The sequence below is a fragment of the Camelus ferus genome, chromosome 10 (genome assembly GCF_009834535.1).
Source record: "Camelus ferus isolate YT-003-E chromosome 10, BCGSAC_Cfer_1.0, whole genome shotgun sequence".
Taxonomy (NCBI): Eukaryota; Metazoa; Chordata; class Mammalia; order Artiodactyla; family Camelidae; genus Camelus; species Camelus ferus.
The window spans coordinates 61,877,459-61,898,612 of record NC_045705.1 but is presented as its reverse complement, the minus strand read 5'-3'; the positions used below and the strand labels follow the sequence as shown (position 1 = coordinate 61,898,612).

The following is a 21,154-nucleotide window of genomic DNA, read 5'->3' as shown; positions in this document are numbered from 1 at the left end:
TCTGCCAACACATGAGCAATGTCAATTTCTTTGTTCGTGAAGCTTACAGAATATCTCTAGCGCATGCGTACTTCTATTTTCTTTGTTCTAAATCTTGTATAATTGACACATGCGTACAATCATTATCTGCTGCGTACTACAAACATGCTGTGATCGTGGCCTTGGGTCCCACGGCCTTAACTCATCTCAAGGACACTGACAGCGTCTCTAAAAACTGACCTTTGAGCAGAGACGTGAAAGAAGTGAGGGAGCCACCGTGAGAATATTTGGAATAAGGATGTCCCAGGCAGAGGGGACAGCAAGGGCAAAGGTGGCTGATAGGGTCAGGGAACAACCAGAGACACTAGACTGCGGAGCCGAATGAGCAAGGATAATAGGGAAGAGCAAATCTGACCCCATATTAGATCTGTCCCTTTAGCCCTAACCCTGTTCTCTGTCTCCTGTGCTCAGTCATGCTGGTTCTGCACCTTTTGTAAAAGAATGTTGCCTAGAGCCTGAAATATACAGGACAGCCCATTCTCAAGGCTCTGACCTTTAAGGGCCTAACATTTTCCCATTTATATAAAGATTAAAAGTTGCAGAATAGAAAATAACCTTTGTCTTATTGGAAGTTTGCAGGGACACCATGACCTGACCTATGCGGACAGCTGCAAGAACAAAGGATTCTGACACCAAGAAGTTTACAACAACCAACCACCCCCCAATCCCCATTTTAGTATAGAAAGAGCCTGAATTCTGACTTGAATGAATGAATGAATGAACAAACGAATGAAAGGTGAGAATTGATCCTACTTTTTCTAATTTACATACTTTAAAAGATAGTATCTGAAAGCCCTGGGAGTTTGAAACTGCTTTCATCCTCAGATAAGGAAGGAGAAACAAAATAATATCTGGAAAACTGCTCCATTGCTTGCCTGACATCAAACAACTTCAAAGAGCCTAGGCTGGACCCCAGGTCATGTCAACTAAATTAACTGTAGAAAGCCAGGCCTCACCTGGCCAATGCTCACCTGAGAGCCTAAAAGGGCGTATTGTAAAGAAAGTGTCTCAGATCGTAAGTGAGGTGCTGCCTCAGGAATCACCCAAAGTTTAGTGACGTGATTGCCAATAAACCATCTGAAGGCTGTCTGGGTGTGAAAAGGCTTAGGAGGAAGTCTCCTTTGTACTCACACATTAGCCAACCTCCCAGGGTTTGGGTAAAGGACACTTTGTCACCATGGCCTTCATCACATACGAAGCCCCAAGTGTCTCATATGACCGTGCTGCCTAGAGGTCACCTTCAGACACCTTGGAGGGTCTGTAGGAGGTAAACTTAGATAAGCAAATGGCGATTTGTTCTATCAGGGAGAGAGAGGTCAGCATAAGTGGTTAGGAGTGGCTGGGGGTGGGGAGGAGGGCGGACCATTTCACAAAGAGAAACACATATAAGAAAAAGTAGAGAAAAACTCATAAACACTGGGTCTTGTGAACTGGAGGCGGGTACCGGACAGCAGGACAGAGTGGCATGGCCTGGAGTGCCTTCCAGCTCCTGACCCTTCTCTGGGCTCTGGTTGGGGCCAGCACCCAGACCCGAAGTTCATGCTGTAAGTAGGATGTTTTTTCCGAGAAGGTCAGGGAAGCAGTGACACTGCGGACAGGCAGAAGCCTCAGACACTGATGTCTGCTGATGAGAAAGTGCCCGAAATTAGCAACCACTATAGGAGTTTCAAAATGGGTGAGTCAGGGCGTGAGTGTGTGGGGTTCATCTTTCCTGACTGCAGAGCATAAGTTCTTTGAGAGGCAAGTCTGTGCATTTTGAGAGACTGAAATATTGTTGCAGGAACAATGGTAATTAATGGCTGATGGTACAAGGAGAGACATTCAGTGGCCGTTGTGACCAGGTACCACTATGAGTGGGGATGCTGGGTACCTGCTGAAGATATGTCATATTGCAGATCTTTCGTTCTTTTCATATAGGAGTGAGGAAGGAAAAATGGATGCAAGGATATTAATGGAACCTACTCAGAACAGGATGAAATGCCTGTGAGTTGTTGACTGAAATAAATGCGCAGCCTAAAAGTTGAGTTATGTTTATTTCGCGGGAGGACTCGAGCTGAGATGACAGTCTCTCAGATCGCTCTGAGGGACTGCTCCGAAGAGGTAGGGGAGGAGCTAGGATATACAGGAGCTTCATAGTAAAGACCAGGTAGTTGGAACAATAAAAGATTGCTTGTTATCTAAAGAAAACCAGGCATCTCAAGTTAAAGAATTTAGTGCTTTTCTATGTATGGGAGGAAGCAAACACTTGGGCTCATTGAATTCGTTCCTTTGACAAGCACCTAGCTATCTAGGGCCAGTGTCCTGTCTTTTCTTACTCTGAGTCCCCTCAGGGGGCACCACTGTGAGTGGCTGCAGGCTGCAGAGGCCGGGCTACAGGCTTGTCTTCACGGGGGGGGGGGGGGGGGGGGCAGCTGCTGATGATTTGATGGCTTCAGCATTCTTTGTTTACTGATGTGGTTTGCAGTATTTTTCGGTCACAGAGTCTTATTGTTTGACATTACTAAGTGAAAAATCACTTTCTTAAAGATAAGGTTTATTTGGGAAGAGGTAGGGACTAACTGGCCTCAAAAGAAAATCTCAGTGTTTTCTCCATGTCTCTTTAATAATCACCCCTAATGTGGGCATCCTTGGGGATGCCAATGCTAATCCTATCATCTCCTAAAAGAGTCAGAAAACATGTCTTCTGGGAAGAGGGAGTGAGGGTGAGAGGTTTAGTAAATGGCTTTGCTCTTCCCAGCTGTCCCCTCGGAAGATCAGCCCTTGGTTAATGACATCCAGGTGCTCATGGAGAGTTCGGTGACTGACTCAGCCTTCCCAAACCCCAGCGTCCTGATTGCCATGAACCTGGCCGGAGCCTACAACTTGGAGGCCCAGAAGCTCCTGACTTACAAGCTCATGGCCAGTGACACAGCCGGTGAGAAGCCAGAGTCCCCTCTGCATGCTCTCTGAATCTCCACCCCCAGACCCAACTCCATGGCCCCCCACCCCAGCGCTACCTGTGATTGAACCTAAATCACCCAAACACCTTTCCGTACGCACCTGGAAGGACATACGTGTGAAGTCAGGGCGTTCACAGAAAGCGTTCTAGAGTAGATGTAAAAGACAGGCTTCCGGGTCTGGCTCCACCACTTATTCACCCTGTGACCTTGAACAGGTCCCAGATCCTGAGCAACCTCACTTTCCTCGTTTGCAAAATGCAGACGATTCTAATAACAGTAACACTGATAGCAATAATAACAATGATGAAAACAAAAGCCTTGTTCTGCCTACCTCTCAGGAGCTGCCTTGAGGCTCAAGTTAGACAATAAAGTTAAAATTATTTTGTAACCACACATTTTTCTACATGAATTTGTATGGGCATTCTTGCTACTTTTGTAAACAGATACCAGGGATTCCCGAAGGAGTCGTCAAGTTACACAGAGGCCACAAGATTAAACATTCCTTCTGTATTTTCCCATACTTCTTTCCTCAAGAAAGATCAAAAATTACCTAATCACATTATTGTAAAAAATCAAAATGATCTGGAAAGAAACAGAGAGCTCAGCCCTGGCCCCTGGTGCTCTCCTAAGAACAGCTTTGTTTAACAATGCTGTCCTCTCCTTTACAGACCTGACCGCTGGTCAGCTCGCCCTCACCATCATGGCCCTCACCTCCTCCTGTCGAGACCCCGGGGACAGAGTATCCATCCTACAGGAACAAATGGAGAACTGGGCACCTTCAAGTAAGACCTCATCAGAAGGGAAGGGGAAGTGAGGCAAATGGTCCTTCCTGAGAATTTTAAATCTATAAAGAAAAGGATGGGAGAGTGGAAGTCTAGGAAGAGACACAATGTACCTCCACTCAGTTCCACTCTGCTAGTCCCATGAGTGAGACATCCACTTCCAAGCCAGTGGACTGGAAAAGACCTCTATCCCAGGGACACAGACTTACGACATCACCTGAAGACAGCCACACCCCTTTTACTCTATTGTCAAACCGCATGACATTCTCATTCTAAGACCATGGAAGTTCTCTCTGACCAATATGGTATCTTTCTTTTGGGACAGGTTTTCTGACAACTTCAATGTAAACGCTTTGGCTTTTCCTTTTTCACAAATACATTCCCTGTGGGGAACATTAGTCTTCTGAAAGCCCTCTCTCCCCTTCCAAGGCACCGATGACCATGCGTCAACCTTCTATGGACCCAGTCTGGCCATCCTGGCGCTGTGCCAGAACAACCCGGAGGCGGCCTTACCGACAGCAGCCCGCTTCGCCAAGACCCTGCTGGCCAATTCCTCTCCCTTCAATATGGGTGAGTAGGTCACCACTTTCAAACACTGCCCTGAGCCAGGACCATCAAGGGCACCGAAGCACTGAGATGGAGGGGAAAGTGGGAGAGGGGAGCTTTCCACGGAGGAGGAGCTGAGGACCATGAAAATGTCTATAGATAAGAGATACTTAGCAAATATTTCTTGGACCAGTGAATTAAGGAATAGATGAACAAAAGAAAGTGAAACACAGAAACCAGGACAATGCTTGACACATCTGGCAGGTACAGAATCTCCACTAGGAATCATAAACATGTTGCCGAAGTCGGGAGCCATCCCCAGATAAATGATTAAATTATTAAATCAGTGTCTAGATTCAGCCCCACCCTGAACGCTTCCACACTCTATTCTTCTCAGTGCTTCCCCTTACAACATCCAGACATTCTCTTTCTATTAAACAGCTGCTCTCTGAACCCTAAACCCATGATGCACCCCTCCCAGGCTACACTAGAAGCATCTTGTTCCTTTCTTCTGCAAGCCCTTGGCTGCTTGCGAATGGAAGCTTTATCCTCTACAACACCATCCTTCTGTCCACTCTCCTGCGCCTAACGATCCCTTCTGTGTATGACACCCTCTCTGAGGGCCACCGCATCCCCCCATTCGCGGTCATCTTTTCTCCCCTGCCACTCTCTAAGCAACCGCATGGCTATTTCACCCCTTATGCGTGCCTCATCAGCAACCTGGCGCATTTCAGGCTCTATCAGACCAACAGGAGGGTACATATTTACTCAAGTACCTTCAAACAGACTGGCCTCTGTTTCCCAGCTGGGACCTCAGGCATCCCTGCGGCATCTCTGCCAGTTCAGGAAATATGGACTTCCTTGAAACACCGTCAGCCTTAATGAGGTTATGCAACTTTCAGTTGGAGATTAGGGTGGGGAGGAAAAGATCAATGAAAAAAAAAAAAAGCCATCTGGCACATCTTTGATTTGTTCTGGTCTCATCAGGCAAGAGTTTGCTCATTCAGTTCACACATAATAAAAATGAAATAGCCAGAAAAGCCCCTGTGCTGGGTCCCACGGGGGATGCAGAGCCCCCCACCATCCAAGAGCTCACGTTGCACAGTAACAGCCGGGAGTGCCGAGACTGGAACCCAGGTACAGACAGCAAAGGCTAAAGGAATCCAGGAAAGAGACCACGCCCACTGCGCTGGGATGACCGAGGAGGCTTCACTGAAAGGTGGTAATGGCTGGGCGTTCAAGAACTGCTGCCATCTTGAAAGATAAACACTGGGCCAAGAGAAGTGGGAGTGAATATACTGCTAGTCTCTTTAATTCAGAGCCCAAGCTGTGGAGTCATACAGACTGCATTCAGGCCCCAGTGCTGCTACTTACTAGCTGTGTGCCTTTGGGTAGTTACCTAACCTCTCTGAGCCTCCATTTCCTTATTCCTTAAATGGAGATAATTATAGGTCTTCTTTCACAAACTGTCCTGAAGGGTAAAGGGGATAATGTACCAGGAACACAATAAGCACACAATGGATGTTACTTGTTCCCCGCTGTGCTTGTGGTGGTCTGATTCCCCCGCTGTGATCCACAGACACAGGAGCAGTGGCTACCTTGGCTCTGACCTGCATGTACAACAAGATCCCTGTAGGTTCAGAGGAAGGTTACAGAGCCCTGTTCGCTCAGGTGCTGAAGAACATCGTGGAGGACATCAGCACGAGGATCCAGGACGATGGCATCATCGGAGACATCTACAGCACTGGCCTGGCCATGCAGGTGAGCGCGCCGCCGGGGCTCCTCGCGGGGTCCACGCCGGTGAGCCTGGGCTGCGGGACGGAGACACCAGGCTTCTGCCAGTGTCTCCGGGGAAGGCCAGCCAGTGTGACTCGGGCTAGATTCCTTATGGCACCTGTGCATCAGTTCCTCTAGCAGCAAAATGCAGGTAAGTGTTAATTTCCCCCCTACCTCATAGACAAAGTATAAAAACTAATAAACATGAACTCTTCTCCCTTACGAAAAAAAGAGAAATAAATAAATCCAAGAAACGTATTGGTCTATTATTAATAATGATCAATTTGTTCAAAATAATTATAGACTATTGAGAAGTTGAACATATAAAAAATAAGGATATTAAATTAGGTTCTCAAAAAATTTTAAATCTTCTGACTCCATCTTGCCAATCAAGTGTTCTTTTATTAGCCAGTTATCTTGATCCAAAAAAGGCGGGACTGTGGTCAAAATGATTAATGAAAATAATCTAAAGCTGACTGGACAGCTAATCTTTGTCAAGCTCTTTTATGTCTCAATCTCATTTCAGCCTCACAAAGAGCCCTAACATGGCAGAGCCAGGCGTGTCTGGTCATCAAGTCCGCACTCAGTCCTGTGAGTCCCTAGTGTAGATTCTCGGGCTTGGATTCTATAAGATGCTGCTTGGTATCACTCCAAATACAACCACACACACAGATACACACAGACACACAGACACACACCCCTCCCCCTCTGTTGATTAGGGTAGCCTCCTCCCATGGAAGACACACCTATAATACTGGGGAGAGAGAACCAACTAGAATGAGAAATTAAAGGCCAAATCCTTCAGTCCAAACTAAGAAATCTGTGCTCCAAAGGCTCAAAATGCCCTATGGGATTAGTAGAAAAAAAAAAAATACATCATGACCTTCCCAACTTGTAAAGCCCAAGAAACAAAGAATCATAATATTATTTTTAGTAAACTAAATCAGACTGAGAAAGACAAATGCTGTGTGATGCCACTGAGACGTGGAGTCTAAAAAATAATACAAATGAATGAATACGCAAACCAGAAACAGACTCCTAGATGGAGAAAACAAACCTGTGGTCACCAAAGGGGAGAGGGAAGGGAGGAGGGACAAACCAGGGCATGGGAATAACAGATACAAACTGCTGTGCACAAAATAGATCAGCAACAAGGATACACTGTATAGCCAGGGAGTTATAGTCATTGTCTTGTAATAGTCTATAACGGAGTAAAAGCTGCAAAAATACTGAATCACTCCACTGTTCATCTGGAACTAATATAATATTGTAAATCAACTATACACACATCAGGTTGAAAATAAAGAAGAAAAGAAACATAGTCATGGAGTTACAATGCCAGCTCTACACCTAATTTGGCTCTGGACTAGTGCAGACGGATGGAGACTGGTTTGATGTTGCATACGTTAAAAATTAGCAATACCATGTACAGTGTGGTGACTACAGTTAATAATTTTTACATTTGAAAGTTTCTAAGAGAGTAAATCTTAAAAGTTCTTACCACAAGAAACTATGTGGTGATGGATGTTAACTAGATTTATTGTGATCATTTCACAACAGGCACAAATATCAAATCATTACGTGAAACAAGTATGTTGTATGTCAATTTTATCTCAATTAAAAATACTTTTTAAAATTCAAATTTAAAAATTAGCAAAGGGCATAAACAGACTAAGAAATTAGCTCATGTTAAACACACGAAGTCCCCTGCTCCAACGTTCCATAGGAACAACTCATGAACACAAAGCCACTTTCTACATCATGTCGTGGTCAATGAAAGTTTGCCATAGAACAAAAAAAAACACCGTTTCTATGGCTGAGTCATACAGGAGCATTCCCAGGGCTCAGGTCTAGAATGCTCTGTGGAGGAACAAAGGCAGTCTGGAAGGAATAGAAGACAAGCTTTATTTATGACTCTCTTAAAATAACCTTAAAATAACCTCAGTGCCAGACAGAGAAGTGTTTGCTTTTGCTAATTTGCTTTCTGAACTGTGTTTGGGGTGTTATCACCTGCGGGGTGCACCCTGATAAGCTGTACCTGGGAATTAAAGCTGTTCTTTGGAAAAAGGCAGGACCACAGCCAGATAGCAAAGACCACGTGGATGTCATGTCAGTTAGAATACAGAACCTCTCCCTCCCCCTCATGGCTCACAGCCACAGTTCACCCAGGCAGTCTGAAGTCTGAAATCACCAGATGTCTCACATATAACCCTTATCTAATCTAAAATGTTCTGTTGTAGAAACACAAAAGCTTCTAAGGCTGTGACAACTTGGGTTTGAATCCCAGATTGGCCATCATCTTAGGCAAATAATGAATTTCCCTGAATTGCATTTTCCCTATAATAGCAAAGGCATAAAAAAAAAAAATCAGGCTCAGGGAGGGGTTTAATAATTGTCTGTGGTCTCTCCCAGGAAGAGAGGTGACATTAAGCTTCCTTTTCAGCCTTCACTCACCCTCTCCCAGCTGGCAGTGCCCTTCAAGTGGCCTAGGCCACTCACATTGCTTCCCAGATGCACTTAGGGGCAACTTCCCCTGTTCTGGAATTCCTCCTCTTTCTTCCATCAATATTCCAATGCTTTCAAGGTTCTTCTTCTGACAGTAACTCAGCTTGGAGAGATAAACTTCTTAATGCAAAGTTATTAATGACTTCTAACAGTTAATGCATTACTCCTCTCCAGAGGGTTGGTGTGGGTAATGTTTTATCCCAATGGGATCCATCTTGCTTGGTGGGATTTGGAAGGTGACTGTATGGCAAGTGGACAAGATATGGTAGCTGAGTACCTACCTGATGCCCTGTGACCAAACTGCCCTGTAAAGTGACTCTGGGAAGAGCCATCATCATGGTTACCGAGGTGAACAGTGCCTGTCAAAAACCTCCTGGTTGCTCATACCACCGCCTCTAGCTTACAGAGCCATTTCTAGATCCCCTCTCTCCTCTACCACATCCGATGTGAAGCTTCAGGTGAATCAGTCATCAGCAGTTAACGCTGATCCATTAACACGCCCTTGTGGCTGTGCTCAGCACAACCCTAGAGGGAGGGAGGTGGTGAGGACAGCTTCCACATCACACGGGACCAAATGCTTCTGCATAGCATCCCATCTGAATCCCCAGGGACCACCCCAAAGGTAGGCAGGAATTATGATGTCTATTTTACCCATGAGATACAAAATTCAGCAAAGTAGGATGACTTGCTAGGGGTATTAATCAAGACTCTGCAAATAACAGAAACCCAAATAACTTTTGGTTAAGAAAAAGATGAGGCTTCATTATTTCACATTAACTGGGGGAACCCAGGGCTGGATTAGGTGATTTCAGGATTAATCAGAATAAAGGGCTCAAATCATGATATCAGCAATCACTCTTTTATCATCTCTCAGCCCTGGTTTTGCTCATTCTCTTCTGCTGGATGGCTTCTTCCAAGTGACTGAGAAAGATGGTCACCAGCAGCTCAGTGATTACTAACCCCAGCAGCGGGACAAGTGCTCCCCTCTTCCAGTGTCTGTGTGTCAGGGAAGGACTCTGATTAGTGCGTGTGCCCCCCTAGTCACTGTCAACAAGAAGATGGCCCTCTGTGATCAGCCCTGCCCAGACAGTCAGTCCGCCCTTGTAGCCAGGGTTGTGGAGCTTCTGGCTGACAGTCCTGACATGGCCACCAAATGTGGGAAGAGTCCACCAAAGGGCATGCAGTACAACAAAAACCCACAGACGTCTACTGCCGGTGGGCGGCCAGGGTGTCCTGGACTGGGGCTTCCCCGAGAGCTGGCTTGTCTCAGCTCTTGCCCTCATTCTGCGTCCAAGAACTGTCAGTAAACACAGCCGTCCCAGTAGCACTCCCTGAATCTGAATGTTGCCCAGACATCTGTTGTGTGACTACTACGTGATGGGCACTGACAGACACACGCGATGGGGACACATCTGTAGAGAAGACAGATGTTGTCCCCAACTTTGTGCAGCTTTGGTTTTGGACTCTGGTGGATCTCAAAGGTTAGTGATCAAGTCTATCCCTTAGGAAGGCCAGCTCTCAGCTATGCCTAATCTTTCTCTCTCTCTCTCTCTCTCTCTCTCTCTCTCCCCCCTCTCCTAGGCGCTCTCTGTGTCACCTGAGCAGCCTAGTAATGAGTGGGACTGCGAGAAGACCATGGATGCTGTACTCACGGAGATTAAGGAGGGGGTGTTCTACAACCCCATGTCCATTGCCCAAATCCTCCCTTCCTTGAAAGGCAAGACGTACCTAGATGTGCCCCATGTGTCTTGCAGCCCTGGTAAGAACTCTTAACCTCTGCCTCTCCCTTTGTCATAAAGTGGCAACTTACACCAGGAATGATATGGGGGGCCAATTTTAAGTGGCATAAGGGCTTTCTGTATCCATGACTCCCAGGTAGGCAGAGCCACATCTGATTTCTCATCCCCAGGAGCTGTGTGCCAGCACGCAGCCATGCTGCCCTGCCCTCAGACTTCAGCCCCCACGCACACATTTACTGAGCGCTTCTACACAAAGCATTTCATGGGATGCTGGTGGAGAGAGAAGGTCTATGAGCCTAACAATCAAATTATATACAACTGCATTTATTTGACAAAGCTACTAAACTTAATGCAGTGTCTTATCATATCTTCTCTTTACAAAGTCAGGAGACAGTAGGTAGACATAAACTACACTATTTGGGAGAATGAAATAGGAATAGAAGTCACACACAGTGCAAAAGCAAAGAAAGCGTGACCAATTATTGAGTTTGTCTGGGAGGCTTAGGAGAAGAACAGAGCTGACCTGGAGATCTCAATATGAAGCCTGTGTGCTCACAGCACATCAGAGAAATGGAGTGGAAACCTGGCATTTTACCTTTTTACTTGAAATACCTATATTTTATCCAATTACAAATATAATACAGAAATACTTAAAATTCAAACACCACAGAAATGCACATTTAGAAAGTAGGGTCCTGCATGAAAATTTTATCATTCCAGAGATAGCTAGCCTTTGGTACAGATTTCTCAGACTCTTCTTTCCAAGCAAATACTAACATAAAGTGTTATTCATTGTATGTTGCATGGACTTCCTAAGATGAGCAGAGATTAGTAAGCTCCTCGTCTGTCTCAGGACAGAATCCACCGAGACCACAGTTAAGCAACCTGACCCCAGTCATACCACACACAGTCATATTCACCTAACTCCCTGGGCTGCTTCCCAACTTTAACAAGGTGGCCATGAATTTCCTCCTAGGATTCTACACTAGTTCCCCAGGTATTCTGTTACATGGTCTGAAACTTACTACCTCTGCTCCCAGATTCTTCGGGTTAACAAAAGTGAAAGAATTAACAAAAGTTAATTCTTCGGTTAACCACAAGTGAACAGTGAGTACCGTGTAAAATACAGGACTAAAGGCTCGCAATTCTCCCTTCGGGTTACAAATTCTTTTAACAAAATTAGTGTTTGTTATAAAGCCAGCTGTCAGCCGCCAGCTCTGATCAGCTCTCCAGAATGGAAATGAGAGCTTCCTAGATCAAACTAGTTCCTCAGAACAATCCACAAAGGACACAAAATCATGATCGTTTCTTGACATGTTTTCTGGGATGAGTTGCCAATAACAGAGATTTTGCACCTGAACTACAAACCCCGTAATCTTTAACAAATTTGGCCTCTCTGCTCTCCACAGATCACGAGGTGCAACCAACTCTATCCAACCACCCCAGCACTGTCCCCACCTCAGCTTCCAACATCACCGTCATATACACCATAAACAACCAGCTGAGGGGCGTGGAGCTGCTCTTCAATGAGACCATCAGTGTCAGCGTGAGAAAAGGATCAGTGCTGCTCGTGGTTCTAGAGGAGGCACAGCATGAGAATCCCAAGTTCAAGTGAGTGCTACAGGTGACAGTCGCCCTGTCCCCGAGACCAGCCTGAATTCCATTCTCTCTCTTTCCTTCCTTCAATTTCTTACTTTTTTCCTTCTGATGACTTAACAGATCTTTACTTAATAGTCCCTTGAGGAGTCTGCAATCTAGTAACTAGGCAAGGCTCTCATAGAAATTAAATCCTACAAGTCAATGTATGATGGAATTTTCAAAACAGGAACTCAAAGGAGAGAGAGCCCTTGGTGGCTCAGGATAGTCAAGGAAGGTTCGTGGCTTTGGACCACATGCAAAGAATAGCTACTATACCAGAAGATATGGGAGGATGGGATTCTAGGAAGAGGGGATGGTGAGAACAAAGCATTGGAGGCAGGAGTGAGCAAGGAATTTAGGGTCAATGAGTAGACCAGCTTGACTAGAGAAGAGAATACAGGACCGAATTAAGTGAGGGATGTCTGGAAGGATAGGCTGTGTGATATTGTAAAAAGCCTGAAATGCCAGGCTAAGGAGGTTGGACTTTATGTTGCATTGCAAGTTTTGAGTGAGGAAAGTCATGTTGCAAAATGTTAATTGGGTTGGAGAATGAGAGACAAGGAGGAAAGTGAGGGCGTGACTACAGGAGTGAAGCTGTGAAGTGATGAGGACCCCATCGAGGATAAATGGACTCATCCCAGGGAAGACTCCCCAGGGCTCATGTGTGACTGGATGTGGGGGTCCAGAGAAAGAAGCTTCAAAGCTATTGATAGGAGTGTCAGAAAGAGAGAATGTCCTTCAGGCAAAAACACAATTCATCCAAACACGTTTAAATGTCAGTACTTGAAACAGACAGAGAAGGCAGCTTTGTAGGATATAAGGGAAGTTCTAGAAAAAGAGGGCAGGACAAGCAAAAGAGATTGTGTAATCGTCTAATAGAGGGGGTGGCTGAAGTTAAGGACCATGTAGTAGGTGGCAGATAGGATGCTTCCAACCAAACCATGAGACATACAATTATGCCCATTTTACAGCTCCAACCACTTAGACCCAAAGAGGTTAAGTAATATTCTGAAGATCACATAACGTGTAACTAGCAGAGTTGAGATCTGAACCCAGATTTCACTGACTCTGAAGCTCGTGCTCTCCTGTCCGATCAGGAAAGGCAAGAATATAGAAATAAATCACAGAGGAGCACATTAAACTTTGGGGAAAGTTTATCGTCTGTAAAAAGAGGAAGCAGGAGAGAAATATGGAGAGGACCAAGCTAGAGGAGGAGGAGAGGGGAGATGCCAGGTTTTGGGAAAGAAAAGAGGCGATACTTTCAAAGGCAAGATGGCACTATCCAAATTCTTCAGAGACGTCCAGGAGAAAGACTGACAAAGGCCAAGGAATTGACGATTGAGCGACATGGGATCTATTCCCCAGGGGTAGGGTAAGTATGTGCGTCTGTTGCTCCTGGCCACCTCCAGAACTTCCTTGACTTCTGTACAACAGGCCAGGATGAAGATCGCATTTCAAGAATACTTCATTTTCTACAAACCCTCGGAATATACTTTACTTCTTCTCTAAGCTTAGCTTTAATTTTGCCTGACTTTTCTTTTTCTAATTATAAATGTAATAAAAATATACATAGTAGGAATTTTGAGGGGGAAAAACATAAAGAAAACAGCATCTCTATAGTGTAGCTACCATATAATCACTGTCAATATCTTTTTATAATTTTGTTGATGTTTTCAATAATTTTTTAATAATTTTGTTTTTCTCCATGTGTATTACAAATAGTTGTGGTTCATAATATACACAGGATAGATATTTCTTACACAATGCATGTACCACATTTCATTTAAAATTATTATTGCATGCATTTTGCATTTTCCCATGTCACTGAAAGGTATCATTTTCATAACTGCAAAATATTCAATCTTGGATATTCATCCCATCACTCACCTAATTTTTTGCCCATTGTTTGACATTTACATGTTTTAAATTTGCTTATTGATTTTTTTGAATCCATTTATTTTTATTTAACTCCAAGTGAAGTAACTTCATGCGTATTGGTTATTTACATTTTCTCTTTAAACATGACTTTTCTGATCTTTAAAGCATTTAGAATGTCTCTGTCCCTTCGTCTTAACTTCTTATTGCCTGATTTAAGATGAGGTATTAATTATATCTGATTTTATTCTTACAGATTTGAAACCACAATGACATCCTGGGGACCTATTGTCTCTTCTATTAACGGTATCACTGAAAATGTTAATCATAAGACATATTGGCAGTTCCTGAGTGGCACAACACCTTTAAATGAAGGTGAGAGACAGGAAGGACTGAGGGCAATTTGACTGTAGCCTCCACAATTTGAAGGCTACAGTCTTTCAACTCCTTATTTAACTCATTCATTCATTTAATCAATAAATAATTATGAGGTTGTGTGTGTATACACTGTAATTGCATGTACAGTGGCTACATATGTATGTACATATGCAAATAGACTATGAATATATATACAGTCATGATAGGTAGATGATAGATAGATGATAGACTGCGTGGGTGAATATCTAAAATAATTTTTTTTAAATCAAGAATCCTGGGGTGAGAAAGAATAAATTGGGAGTTTGAGATTTGCAGATACTACACTACTATACATAAAATAAATAAACAACATGTTCCTTCTGTCTAGCACAGGGAACTACATTCAATATCTTGTAGTAACCTATAATGAAAAAGAATATGAAAAGGAATATATGCGTAGATAGATAGATAGATAGATAGATGATTGAAATATTATGCTGCACACTAGAAATTGACACAACATTGAAAACTGACTATACTGAAACGTGAAAAAAAAAAAAAAGAAAGAAAGAAAAATTGACACTGAAAAATAAAAAAGAATCCTAGCTCTGCTCTGAGCCAGTGGGAAAATATCCAGGAAACAAGTGGCCAGACCTACTTAAAGCAATAAGAGTTAAAGAAGGAAAAAGCAGATAGTGTGAGAAAGACCAAAAACAAACAAGCAAAAACAACAAAAAAAAGTAGTATGTGATCTAAGAAGATCACATTGGGATTAAAAAATTAAACATGTGTGTGTAAAACAAGAGAACAGGGAATTCATAGCCAATGGGAAATAAATGTGAGGGATAAGAGTAACAGCCGTTTATGTAGTAACCTTATCTTACTTCACACTCGCATCACCTCTGTAGGTGTCAGTGACGGTCTTTTTGCAAAGACACTAAGTCTGAGACGCATGAGGGGCTTGCACGAGTCACTGCTGTGGCCTGTGACAGAGCAGACAATCACGCTCCAGATGAGTGTGCTCGGGACCACAGCTTCCTCCAAATCCATTCTTCGCCTTCTTTTGTGGTATTTTTTGTTTCGTTTTGTTTTGTTTTTAAATTTCCAAAAGGAGGAATGTTTGTGGGGGAAGTGGGAAGAATAAATCCAACTTCAGCAAAACCTTAACATTCTTTAAAATTTTTGCACAAATCCTGAAAGATCCTCTGACTTAGAAGCAGCACCGGTCTCTGGTTTTGTCTAAGGATGGTGCTGCTGGTCAACCTGATGCTAATTCCCACTGTGCGCAGTGATGTGAGGTCCATTTAGTCATAGCAGAGCCGAGACTGGGGCTCTGTCAAGATGCTTCACTATCCAAGATTACAGAGGCATTTTTTCTTAGAGCCCATCATGGATTGAACGAAATCTGGCCAGTCAGAATCTGTGGAATTGCAGCAAAGCATGTAGTAAACATCTCTGAGTCACAGAGGCTTCAGTTAGAAGCCCCTCCTTGTGTTTTCTAGCTTCATTAGGGAAACAGTGAATCTTCTCTGAGCCACAGTTTCCACAGCTATCACATGGAAATAGCGAAAACCATTTCATACGTTATGGTGAGGATTAGAAATGATGTGTTTGAAGTGTGTAAGTACAGTGTCTCTCGCACAGCATTTGTTTTAAAATGCTGATCATTACGGTTATTAGCTCTTCTATCGCCTTCATCTCCAGAATTGCCCCGGGAACTCCAATCAGGCGGATTCTCAGGTCTGCCAGTTACTTTTCTTCTCTGTCATTGTGGCTACTTCAGAGTTAAGCATGGATATTGTCATCATCTGTCTTTCCTGCCCAGAAAGAAGAATTCTCAACCCACCAATCTTCTTTATTTCTTACAAAAATCTTCCAGAGTGAACACGAGTTCCTGCCTTGGATGCTCTAAATTTGGCTTAAATAAGCCATTTTAATAATAACCACCGTTTACTGCACATTTATTATGTGTCAAGTACTGACTTAGACACTTTGCAGTCATTGTTTCTAATCTTGAAGATAACTGTTCAGCGTAAACGCCAGTAGTACAATTTTATGTATGAGGGAAGGAGTCTCGTGCAATCTTTTTTTTTTTAATGGAGGTACTGGGGATTGAACCCAGGACTCATGCATGCTAAGACTGTGCTCTGCAACTGAGCTATACCCTCCCCTCATTGCATGATCTAAGGGGCTTGCCCAAAGCCGTGCTCCACATGACAACTGAGAGCCTGCAACCAAGGACCCCCTGAATCTCAATTCCATGCTCCTTCCATACAAATTAAGCTGCCCATTTCACTCTACGGAGGTTTTGCTCCTCCAGCCAATCTAATGGGCTGATCCTATGGGAGGTGGGAGTGGTTATAGGCACCACAGTCACCTCATGTTCTTCTCTGCTCATTTCCAGGAGTTGCTGACTACATACCCTTCAACCACGAGCACATCACAGCCAACTTCACACAGTACTAAGGAGGAGGCGGGGTCAGCTTTGATTGAATGTCTCCAGAGGACAACTGGAAATTTTTTTCACATCATTTCAAATCTATGAAAAAAAGTGGATCTCTACAACACTACCATATTCCTGGTTAAAATATAGGAACTTCTATGTAAAATAAAGGATGCAAACTTCCCTGGAGTCTCAACATCCATGAGCCATGAAAGAAAAAGTCCAGCCTCTCGCAGCAATGACCATTTAAAACCAGGGTGAGGTGAGAGGAGGGAGCCTGGCTAAAATTTTTGGAGGTCATTCTGACTTTTTTGATTAATTTACGACCACCATCTTTTATTCTATAAATGAAATGATATTTTTTTAAAATTCCTATTTTTATTGCTTATACCAAGTACTCCTTTTCAGATCACCTAGTGTAAACATATATACAGACATACATACATGAAATGACCCAAATTATCTCATATGGAACTCCCAGGTGGTAAATGATGAACTAGGTAAATGATCTTATATCATAACTTTCCCCTTCCATTTCCAACATTTGTTCTGGGTAAAATATATATGTTATATAATTTATATATATATGTTTAATATATAAACATAATGTACATTTAATATATAATATAAAGTTAACATATATTTTATATATTAAATGTAGTTATATTCCTATAACTGTACCCCATAATTAATACATATAATATTTTAGATATTAAATATAGATCTGTGATCTCACCCTATCCTATCTATATATATAGTGAAGTTATAGATCTTTGAAAGAAAAATTTAAGACACTCAAACTCTAAACTCTGCTTGTTGGAGTCAACATTGGTACAAACTTTCTAGAGAAGAATATGAAATTTTGTTATCAAAAGACCTGAGATATACTCACATATCCCATCTCCCCGCCCCTAGAAAAATCCCAATTCTGAAAGTTATAGAAAGGGGGAAGTCGAAGGGGATACAGATATACAAGAATCAAAATGTCACCTGGGACGATTAGAGAATAAATCTTGGATGTGCAGCCACAACATACTTCCTAACATTGATCCCCGTAAGTGGACAGACTTAACTGCCCACTCACATGACTCCCTTCCTGGCATCTCAGAGCAAGAACCTGCTTTCTGGCAACAATCTGGTTCCCAGGAGAAAGAGGTGTGAACCACACCAGGTCCTCATCCCCATCACAGCTATTAGGTAAAGGCCAGGACTGTCACTGTCATGGAAGGAACACTCAGAGTGTGCTGGATAAGTGCTTTCTCATAATATATCAATGTAAGCTGTGGGAAACAACGGAAAAAATCTGTATGTCCAACAATACAGCAATGCATAGGTAAACCCTGGTGGGTCTTAAAAGTCACTAAAATTCACCTGGAAGATAAATACTTGCTGATGTGAAAAGACAGCATGATGCACAGCCCAAGGAAGGAAGCCAAGGACACAACGTTACAGGGCCATCCATGCTGGAGCTGGATGGCGGCCATCCATGCATAATGGCGACTGATTTTTGTTTGTTTCTCTCTTTTCTAAGTTTTGTCCACTCAATACATAATAATTGAGCAACTGGAAAATGGAGAAACAAAATATTTTACACAAAGATGACGTTTTCTTGTTTAACAATAAACTGGGCAATCAAAGGAAGGTGTTGGGGGTGTGGGGGGGATGTGAGTCCCACACTCAGCTTTTGCTCTAATGATAGAAATTAAAGGAACAATGGATCTGCTATGACGAGTTGCAATCCCGCTTTGAGGAAGTGTCTTAATAAAACGTAGTCTGTGAGCGCTTCCACCGCCCCGCGCGCTCTCACCGAATGCTTGACTGCATTCAGTTAGGGTTTCAGTGATTATAATAAGCGCTTTTATGACCTCTAGTGGTCATGGCTGGTAAAGGCGAAGATACACAGATCAAAGGAACAGAATAGAGTCCAGAAATAAACCACACTTATGTGGTCAATTAATCTATGATAAAGGAGACAAGAATATACAATAGGAAAAAGATAGTTCCTTCAATAAATGGTGTTGGGGAAACTGGAGAATTACCTGCAAAAGAATCAAACTGGACTACCCTCTTCTACCATATACAAAGATAAACTCAAAATGGATTAAAGACTTAAATGTAAGACCTGACATCAGCTTTAACAATAAATTTTTTTTGACTATGTCTCCTTCTGCATGGGAAACAACAGCAAAAATAAACAAATGGGTCTACATCAAACTAAAAAGCTTTTGCATAGCAAAGGAAAGTATCAACAAAATGAAAAGGCAGCCTACTAAAAGGGAGAAGATATTTGCAAACGATGTATCTGTTTAATATTCAAAATACAGAAAGAACTCGTACAACTCAACATCAAAAAAAAAAAAAAACCTGATTAAAAATAGCCAGAGGACCTGAGTAGACATTTTCCCAAAGAAAATATACAGAAACCAACAGGTACACGAAAAGATGCTCAACATCATTAATCATCAAGGAAATGTAAATCAAAAGCACAATGAGATATGACCCCGCACCTGTCAGAATGACCATCATCAAACAGACAACAAATAACAATCGTTGGCAAGGATGTGGAGAAAATATAACCCACATGCACTGTTGGTGGGATTGTAAATCGATGCAACCACTATGGAAAACAGTATGGCGCTTCCTAAAAAAATCTAAAATAGAATTGCCATCTGATCCAGCAATTTCACTTCTGGGTATTGACCCAAAGAGAACAAAAACACTAATTCAAAAAGATATAAACACTCTGATGTTTACTGCAGCATTATTTACAATAGCCAAGATATGGAAGCAACCTAAGTGCCCATCAATAAATAAATGGATAAAGAAAATGTGATATATATATATATATATATATATATATATATATATATATATATATATATATATATATAAACTGGACTATTATGGGATAATGGAATATTACTCAGCCATAAAAAATGAAATCTCGCCATTTGTGACAACCTAGATGGGTCTAGAGGGTATTACAGTAAGTGAAATGAGTCATAAAAGAAAGACAAATACCACACTTGTCTGTGGAATCTAAAAAACAAAACTAACAAAGAAAACAAAATGGAAACAGACTCATAGATACAGAAAATAAACAGGTGGTTGCTAGAAGGGAGGGGTGAAATAGGCAAAAGGAATTAGGAAGTACAAACCTCAGATATACAATAAATAAGTCATGGGGATGTAATATACAGCATAAGGAATGTGGTCAATAATATCATAATAACTTTGTATGGGTCCAGATGGTTACTAGACTTACAGTGGTGATTATTTCATACTGTATGTAAACATCAGGTCATTATGTAGTATACCTGAAACTAACATAATACTGTATGTTAACTACAGCTCAATTAAAACAGTTTTCAATACAAAATAAAATTAAGAGTATGCAATTGTATTTGCCTTTAATCAGCTATATGAATGACCCGTTGTAAGTTCATGATGGAAGATAACACACTGATAAGAAGGTAGAACTAAGTACTTGACTCTTCCAGCCCTTTCCAACTGGAAGCCTATAGTTCTTTGAAATAGAAAAAGCCTTGAATCTTGCTCAGAAGTGCAAAAGATTCTGAGATTAAAATGAAAAAAAAAAAAAAAGAAGAAGAACAAGACTTCTGGCCAAGAAAATAAAACTGGAAAGAGAGAGAAAATGGAACTTAACAAAAACAATTTTGTCTTGAAGACCAAAAAAGCAAAACATATCACAATGTTTTTTGCAAAGTGCAAAAATGAAGAACTTGATCAGATATATATAAAAATGTATAATAAAGTAAAGATAATTAAAACAGTGTAGCACTGGTTTCAGAACAGAGAGAACATGTGGATGGAATAAAATATAAAAAGGAACCCCCTAAAAATTATGTGGGAATTTAGTACATGATAAAGTCACATATTAAATGAGGATTTTTCAATTTGGAAAAGAATTATGTTAGATCTCTACCTCTGGCCCTTCTCAGCATATCTGATTTGAGTCAAAAACTCTTAAGAAAATTACTGGCAGATTTTACTGCCCCTCCCCCAAAATGTAAAGGACATAGTGGAAAATGAAAAAAATAATAATTGAAACATATACAGCCAAACAGGAGCTAACATACTTATACATAACAAGCAGTTTTGAATTGATAAGAAAAAAATGAACAGTATGACTGAAAAATAGAGCAAGTACACAGGGGGAGCAAATCACAAAAACAGAAAAAGAGATGAAAACAGGTAAAAATATATGAAACAAAGACATGAGAAAAGGTTCAACATCACTAGTTATTTTTTAAAATGCAAACTAAGTATAACCAGCATGTAAGTTAAATTACTATGTAGAACTCAGAGAATGCGATCAGAAATCAACTTTAGTTCCCCCTGCTACTCCTTACCCAAACCAACTCTGTAAAGCTGCATCTTCTCATTACTCTACAATTAAAAAAAAAAAAGTTGTGTTGTGTTGTACTCCTAGTCAGGAAATATATTGCTTTCAGTAACTAAAGTGTCCAAAACTGTGTAATAATAAAAAATTTG

The 21,154-nt window shown here is 41.9% G+C and overlaps 1 protein-coding gene and 1 long non-coding RNA gene across 3 annotated transcripts in view; one reads left to right on the top strand and one right to left on the bottom strand.

Moving 5' to 3' along the window:
* Positions 1 to 21,154, bottom strand: part of LOC116666486 — a 43,913-nt gene that overhangs the window by 18,028 nt on the left and 4,731 nt on the right. The window lies entirely within an intron of this gene.
* Positions 1,361 to 16,804, top strand: CBLIF (cobalamin binding intrinsic factor). Its single transcript, XM_006193631.3, has 9 exons — positions 1,361 to 1,583; positions 2,777 to 2,953; positions 3,647 to 3,760; positions 4,190 to 4,330; positions 5,886 to 6,067; positions 10,169 to 10,346; positions 11,736 to 11,937; positions 14,096 to 14,214; positions 16,601 to 16,804. Exons 1-9 carry the CDS (start codon positions 1,505 to 1,507, stop codon positions 16,660 to 16,662), a joined length of 1,254 nt encoding a protein of 417 aa, XP_006193693.1. The 5' UTR covers positions 1,361 to 1,504; the 3' UTR covers positions 16,663 to 16,804.

Bases quoted from the DNA above. Each gene is read 5' to 3' on its own strand.
- CBLIF (XM_006193631.3), top strand. From the start codon at position 1,505: ATGGCCTGGAGTGCCTTCCAGCTCCTGACCCTTCTCTGGGCTCTGGTT. The intron at 2,954-3,646 runs GTGAGAAGCCAG...TCTCCTTTACAG, and splicing joins CATGGCCAGTGACACAGCCG to ACCTGACCGCTGGTCAGCTC. The intron at 4,331-5,885 runs GTGAGTAGGTCA...TGTGATCCACAG, and splicing joins TTCCTCTCCCTTCAATATGG to ACACAGGAGCAGTGGCTACC.